At 52.5% G+C, this 7,776-nt stretch overlaps 1 protein-coding gene across 2 annotated transcripts; it reads right to left on the reverse strand.

The window, feature by feature from the left end:
* KDF1 (keratinocyte differentiation factor 1) lies at positions 1-7,776 on the reverse strand. 2 transcript variants are annotated; one of them, XM_015883642.2, is made up of 5 exons: positions 7,300-7,776; positions 6,604-6,763; positions 3,824-4,930; positions 2,903-2,977; positions 1-2,233 (listed from the first exon to the last, which is right to left on the reverse strand). In XM_015883642.2, the coding sequence occupies exons 3-5, from the start codon at positions 4,917-4,919 to the stop codon at positions 2,151-2,153; spliced, it is 1,254 nt and encodes a 417-aa protein (XP_015739128.1). In that variant the 5' UTR covers positions 4,920-4,930; positions 6,604-6,763; positions 7,300-7,776; the 3' UTR covers positions 1-2,150. The 2 variants fall into 2 exon arrangements, with proteins under 2 accessions (XP_015739128.1, XP_015739129.1); XM_015883643.2 differs by having other exon boundaries at positions 6,604-6,794.

Raw genomic sequence — 7,776 nt, forward strand, 5'->3', positions numbered from 1 at the left:
TAAAGAGCACGTCTCCTGCTTTATATTAAAAAAAAATAGACTGAATCAGATGTTAAGGGTGAGGAACGGAGATGAAGCCCATAAGGCACCAGCTGCAGGGTCCTGCGGATGGACAGCGTTCCACTTGATGACTTGACTTTTTGGGTGCGTTTTGCAAGCTCGATCCATACACGTTTGCTCACACTACACAGACTGAACATAAAGAAGTGCCATTGCACCTGTAGCAGCAGCTGGCAGCTCTTTGTAAGCTCGTTCTCACCCTCCATCTCTACAGCAAAGCACACCAAGCTGAATGAGCCACATTGCCACCCCTGTGCACAGGTGTGAGGAAACTCATCCCAGGAGGTGTGGATAAATCCACTCAGGAGCAGGAAGCTGAGTGGGTCCATGTAGCATTCTGAAGGTCACCAAACAGCCCATCCGAGCCCCACGCTGTCCTTGTTCCGCATCTCCTTTGCATAGTGAGGGTTTTTCACAGCCAGCACCGATGACAACACCAGGAGGGGATGCCAAACCAATGTCTCAGACCCCTGTATTGCCAATATCTCGGCCGGTGTCTCAAGGTGTGGTCTCAGTGATGTCCATGATTCATGAAATCACGCTGGGAAACGCGAGCAGTTTACAAAAACAGGCTCTGACAGGGACTAGGACTGTACATTTCAAAGGGCTTCGGCCACTTAAATAAGTTTGACTGCTTACCTAAAGAATTTAATCCTCTCCCCCCTTACCCAGCCTTTGGGAGAGTAATCACAGGCTATGAACTCGAGGCACGTTTCAGTTCAATTAAGGCACATTTCAGTTCAATTAAGGCACGTTTCAGTTCAATTAAGGCACACAAACACAGCACCAAAGCACAGGACCTCCCTTGGTTTCCCCCTCCCCAGAAACCAGTTGTGGCTGCATTGATGGGAAATCCAACCCAACGTTTTCTAGTCATGTCCAAGGGCATCTGAACGTATAAACAAAGTCCCATGGCCTCACGTGTTTACTTTCTGATAAACGACCAAGTGGCAACAACCAGCAAGATACAGCTTCCTCCTGCTGCAGCCCTCAAGGTCACCTGGCTCCGTGCCCTTGGGGTAGCAATGCCACAGCTGTAGGTGGCTGTGAAAGAAGAGCAAAGGAAAAGGGAGGTGCTGAGCACTCACAGGGGGTACGTAGGATCAAGCAGCTCCTGCCAGGCCCTTTGGAGATGCTCTTTGAGGGAGGCTTTCATTCAAAGTAAGGCACTTTGAAGGGGTTTTCTGGTAGGGTGGTCAAACAGTTCAATTCTTCATTAGAAAAAATACCCTAAAAACAAAGGGATCATCTCACATATCTGCCATAACCCACGGTCCAGGGCTGACCCAGCAGCCAGCCTGACAACAAGCACGATGGGGAAACATACAGGGCTTGGTGGTGAGTGAGGAGAGCAGATGGCATGCAAGCCACAGGTCACTGCGTGCAGCTCACACCAGGCTGGCAGTAGCTGGGAGATGAGGAGGGCAGCAGTTCAGGTATCACCTCCCTTCAGGTGGCACTATCTTAGGAGAGGGGCCAAGAGGCCAAAGTTGAAACAAACCATATTAACTGAACCTTCTCCTTACGAGGTATTGGGAAACAACACTAAGGGCTGCAGGAAGAAGGCAGACCTGCAATGCCACAGACAGAGGGCTTGGATTTCTGGGACCACCAACCCAGGCTCTTTACACAGAGATCTGGGTCCTGGCCTTTACCTCAGCACTGTCACTAAGGCAAACACCATCTCATTATCCCCTCCCCAGGTTAACTTCTGCAATGCCAGCAAGCAAGAAATGTACAGCAGTTCTCAAAGCAGGGAAGGAGCTGGGTCACTGAGATTGCTCAAACTGAATATGGAGATTGGGAATAAAATCATCGAGTACTTCCTTGTCCATCTCCTCCTCCCTGGGCACACATTCCACCTCCCAAGTGCATTAGCTCTACACTTCACTTCCTTAATGTTCTATATTGTCCAAAGCAGGAAAATACCATTCCCAGTGAAACTCAGACAGCAGGAGAACTTCGGCTTCAACAAAGGATGTGGGTAGACTTGGGGGAGGGCAAAAAGTGACATAATATGCTCCGTATGGAAAGAGGAGAAATCTGCAGCAAAGCCTTGCAATGCCTGCCTGCTGTTTGGGTCCCTTTTCTTAACAATACACCTGAAGCAGAGGTGCTCCAGATGAGTCAGTCTCTGTGTCTTGGAAAGAGGAATCTCTGCTTGTTGGAGAGCCTTGGAGAGGAAAAAGAAGAGATGGTGACATTAGACACGATGAACTACAGCAGCCGAGTGCCCGGCAGTTAGGCAAGCAGCTGCCACAAAAGGCTTTGTGTATCATGAGGGAGGAGAAAGCCACACAAAGCCCACGGGCAGGGAACAACCCTGCCTGCATTGTGGCCATCTTCTAGGAGACATCTGTTATTATGCAGGAGAAAACTTGTCTTTTAGCCCTGGGCGGCTCTTTGGAGTGTAGCATGCATGCCACGAGGATCAGAGCTCAGGGGACAGGCAGCTGCTCTCCCCTGCTTCCCTCTGCACAGTTCCCTTGTGATCCAACCTCAGGTGGTCACACCCCAGGCAGAGACCCAGACTTTGTCAAGATACCTGGAGACTGGAAGCTCTTGGGGCAATGCTGAGCACAGACAGAGCTCTGCACGTGGGTTCATTTCTCTTTCAGAATGACCCCACCAACCCGGGCAGCTTGCAGCCTTCTGAGCCCCCTTCACTTCGAGGAGAAGGAAACACCTTACAGGACCCTAAGAGATGGCTGTCACCTCAGCAAAGGGTGAAAACTGAAGGCAACAACATGAGGAGCTCAGGGTGCTCAGCTCACTCCTGCCAGACCCCCCCCTACCTCCCTGCAATGCCCCCCCAGCAAAGACCTCTGGCCAGGCACGTTACCTGCGCTGCTGTGCCGCCTCATATTCCTGGCCAGCACATCTGCTGGTGTCTCCTCTGATATCTGCACGGCCAAATCTGGAATAAAAACCAAGGTCTGAGACAGGAAAGGACGGGCAGTTATGACTCAAGAGTAAAGACACCTGTCAGGGAATGCTCCCCTTCAGAAGGCACCACCCTCAGGTAGCAGGAGAGGTAGCGTCTTATTCTTCACATTGCTTCCACCATTGTCCTAGTAATGTCAGCTATAAATACCAGGAAGCAACAGCAGCCTCACTGCTGAGCCGGGAAGCACCACAACCACCCAGTTTCCTTTGTGACTGCTGGATGTCTCCTGACCCCACGCTCAGCTTTTCCAGGTCTTTCTATAATACCCTTCCTGCCTGTTTTAGAGGTCACTCAATTCAGACTGCTCCAGACAGGGACAGTGTCCTTGAAATAAGTGTGCTCGCCAACACTATGGCAAAAGCCCTTCCCTCCTCTTTGCAGGGCTATTTGCTGGCTTCTCCTCATCCCACCCTGAGGGAAGCCTCAGCTCCAATGAGGTGCTCTGTCTTGGTGGTCTAAGGGTTGTATTGCTAAAACACGGGGGATGAGCCAGCTTGGTAACTGGACATCCTCTGGCACAAGCCAGCCAGTCTGGTCATACCAGTTAAGTTTGACTCAGTCTTTCTGCCTAGCATAGAGGTGCAGAGGAAGCAGCAGAATAAGCCCTTCCATTGCTCAGTGCAAACTTCCCCAACAGTGAAAGATACCATCAAGAAAGCAAGGACTGGTGACAAGCAGAACTGTCTGGTAATACATAAAGCAGCCCACCCTGAAGACAGCCATCAGTTTTCAACCCTACTCCATCATCACATCTCAGAGCTCTGATAAAACAGCCCTGTTGTATTGAAGCTGCAACACCAAGGAAACAGCACGTACCATCTTGGCTGATGACCGTGGACTCCAGCATTGTTTCATTCCCACTGTCTGGTGCGTTGCCTCTGCTGCTCTTTTCCTCATGGCTCTGACTGGCTGGGACAGAAATGTGGGGTCGGACCCTGCTTTTCCGAGTGCTGATACGGATGATGCCTCGGACCAGCCTGCATTCAGCATCCTGCTCATCCAGGTTGTAGTCCTGAGTTATGCTATTGATGAGGTCCGAGATCTTGTTGGTCTTCTCCAGGAAGACAGTGTCTGACGTGCACTTGGCCAGCTCATCGATCTGGTGGACGCTGAAGAGCTCTGTCAGCTTCTTGAAGATCAGGACGTCGATCTCCCTGCTGGACATGGAGCCATTCAGCTCACTGATATCCAGGTCAGACTCGTGGAAGGAATAATACTCCTCTGAACTCCGGTGGCTGCTGGGGAGCGGTGGCTTTTCTATGCTATTCCTGAAGGGCTTCTCTGGCAGCAGCTCTTTGAAGCACGAATCCGATTCCACATGGTGGCCCAGGCTCCTGTTCTGATAGACAGGGATGCCCTTCAATTTGACATCTGGGTAACTGAAACTGCTGCCCATGTGGGACTTTTTGATCTGGTTCCCGTTCTTCTCGGTGGGAGAGACGTTGGCAGGGCTGTTTGGCAGCCGCCCGTTATAATCTCCATTCTTCCCATCGTCGGTGGAGGTCTCAGCAGGCCCTGGATAGGGGATACAGACGCTGCAGTCCTGAAAGCAGCCCCCACAGGTCACTATGCAACAGAAAACAGCTTTGTACGTTTTCCAGGCGTGAGACAGAGAGGAACAGCAGAAGCTCCGGGTCGCAGGAGCCTCTGCCGTACCAGAGATGAAGGTAATCGTTTCTGCCTCTCTCCCATTAGAGTCCTTGAGGTCAGCTTTACGACCTTTCCTGTCCCGCATCTGCTGGACTCTGGTGCGACTCTGTTTGATTTCAGGAGTCAAACCACCCAACACCTCCAGCCCGACCTCGGCTTCCTTGGATGGTCGGCTCCTCGGGGGCACAGCCTGCTGGTAGGACTGGTTCTTCTGGCGGTGGCTGTTCAGGTTGGGGGGGGGTCCTGCTTTTCGGCCCAGCATGGCTCAAGCACCTGAAGGACAAGGAGGTTTCAAGTCAAGCCAAACATCTGCCACCTTACAAAGCTGCCAGTGATAACACAGGAAGGACCCAACATCCTAATTCAGTGAAGCTCCATCTCCAATTCAGTGTACTTACAGAACCATTTGGCATTAGGACTCATGCTGGACACAGAGAGGGAGGCTGCTGTGCAGTTCAGAGTCCCCTGACCACCAAACCACACTGCTTGCTTTCACTCAAGGCTTGAAGCAGGAAAGAGGCGTTACAGAAAGGCCCCTTTAAGGCACCAAAATCCCCATAGCTTTCAGAAGAGGTTCTACTTGTGCTGCTGCAGAAATTGGGCTGCAGAGCTGCTGCCTCTGAGCAATAAATGCACAGTGCAGCTGCAGGGGGAGCTGGCTGACAGGCTCCAAAGGGAAAGCATCCTCTTTTCAACAGCTTCCCCTTTGCCTTGCATTCTTTGGGATTACCTGACAGCACTCACCCATTTCAAAACACACGGTGCCTAGGAGGAGACGACAAGTAATCAATGATGCAACTGTCAATTCAGACTGCAGATCATTCGCCACCATTCACATTAAGAGGATTTAGCAACGATGGCATTACTAACACTGATGAATTTTGCCACTCACAGCTGTGTCACATCCCGGACTTTGCTATTAAAGCCAACCTCGACATCTGGATTGAAGATCCCATCTCAAATCACATCTCATGGCTGTGCTGCAGGGATCCTAAGGCAAACTGCTCTCATTGCCACCACACACAGCACTGAGGGATGTCAGGTCGAGGCTGTTGCTCTCTACTTTCGTTGCTGCTTCATTTATTCCAGGCTATGCTGGGCCCCAAGAGATCCTTCTAAATCCTAATTAGGCCAGTTCATAAACAGTGAGAGCCCAGCCATAGCTGAAATGCTTTTGGGCTGGCCCTGCTGTATACTTTCTATAGGGCAACTCAAGAAACTTGCCCTGGTTAGATCGCTGCCTTTTGGGCTTTTTTAATGAATAAAAGGGAAACAAAAATAAACAGTGTCAGTGCCCTGAGAAAGAAGAGCAGGGAAAACACTCCCCATGCAGCTGCATCACATCGCTGCTTTCCAGGAACCTTTTGGCTCTGTTGGCTTATAACAGTCTGTAAAAGCAGCGCATGTTTCTGGAGCTCCTTAGCACATTCCTGGACAACGTATTAAATCTAAGCCCCAATTCCAGCGCCAAAGAGGCAGAGCTCTCCAGACAGAGCACGAGCGAGGAGTTAGTTGTATTGCTTTCACTTCAGAACAGCAGTTTTACTCTGTTCCCAGCTTCACCGGCTCAGAATTCACCACCAATGAACAAAACCCATCTGAGCTGATCTAATCACTGCTTAATGGGATGCTTCCCTTCATAATCCCAGCTCTCCCCTGAGATCCAACACATGAACTGCAGCCATCCCTTATGTAACAACCCATAACATTCAAAGTATCTGCGGTGCCTGGAAGAGGACAACCCAGACCCTGCAGAGATGATATCCTCACCCACAAACACCTCCAGCCCCATAATGCTGCATTCAGCCCCTATGGCTCACAGCACACCCCTATGCACCCACAGCACACCGGGCTGAGCACAGCCTATGGGCTCAGCAGGTTCTTTGGCACAGGGGCCGACAGAGCAGCTTAATGCAGCTGAAATCCACAGCAGAGCCGATACTCACAGGGCAGCTGGCAGCTTCCCCTCTTGTTGCACAGGCGCCTGGTTTGAATGGAGCAGATCCTCACCATCTGCCTGGAGCAGCAGGGTGGGCACCTGGGAAGCTGTCTGCAGAGTTAGCCGGGGTCTAAGATCGTCATTGTTCAGCAGCAGGGGATTGATTCCTTTTGGGGGTTCGATAAAGCAAAAGAGAAGCTGTGACAGAGAGAGATTGGGGGGGGAGGGTTGGCCCTACAGCTTCACCCACACCAGGGAAGGGGGGATGTGGGGGTTCAGCCCCGCAGCTTCACCCACACCAGGGGAGGATATGGGGGGTGTATCAGAGCATCCCGTTATCAGCAGGACCTCATTGCATGGGCTGATATGGCCGTGGGGTGTAAGCTGGGCTCAGATGGACAGGAAGGACTGCAGCCCCCCAGACCCCAAATAACCACACGGAGCCGAAGGGAAAAGACCCGACACCACCGACACAACGACAGCCAGCCCTGCCGGGATCCCACAGCCCACAATGGGGCCGAGGGGGGAGGAGGAAAGGCCTGGATGCGACTGGGGTCGGGCCCGGCTGGGAGCGGGGGGGGAGGAGACGAACCGCGGGGTGAGCGAAGCAGGGGGAGGAAAGGGAAGGGAAGGAGAACAGAACCAGGCCGGACAAGGCCGAGGCCGCCCGGGGCTCCCGGTGCCGCTGCGGGTCCGGCGTTACCTGCGAGCTGGGAGCGGCACCGACCCCGCCCCACCTGGGCCAGGTGAGCACATGTGACCCGTCCGACGGAGAACCGCGAGGGACACGGCAAAGCGAAGCGCGTGCGGCTCCGCCCCGAGCGCGGCTGGGGGCTGGTACAGCGCTGTGCTCAGTACAGAGATCATACACACATAAAGGGGTCCGGCACAGTCACAACGAGGGTCCTTGTCACAGTAGGACCCTGTCCCCGAGGTACCCAAAGGTCTCTTGGCTCAAGCAGCCCTCGTCACCTGCTGTCCCCAAAGATCCTTGTCCCCAAAGGTCCCCATCCATAACAGGCTGTATCCCAGAGCCTGTATCCCATACAGAGATTGTATCCCATACAGAGGCTGTATCCCATACAGAGCCTGTATCCCATACAAAGGCTGTATCCCAGACAGAGCCTGTATCCCATACAGAGGCTGTATCCCAGACAGAGCCTGTATCTCAGACAGCACT

Source organism: Coturnix japonica, chromosome 23 (genome assembly GCF_001577835.2).
Source record: "Coturnix japonica isolate 7356 chromosome 23, Coturnix japonica 2.1, whole genome shotgun sequence".
Classification (NCBI taxonomy): Eukaryota; Metazoa; Chordata; class Aves; order Galliformes; family Phasianidae; genus Coturnix; species Coturnix japonica.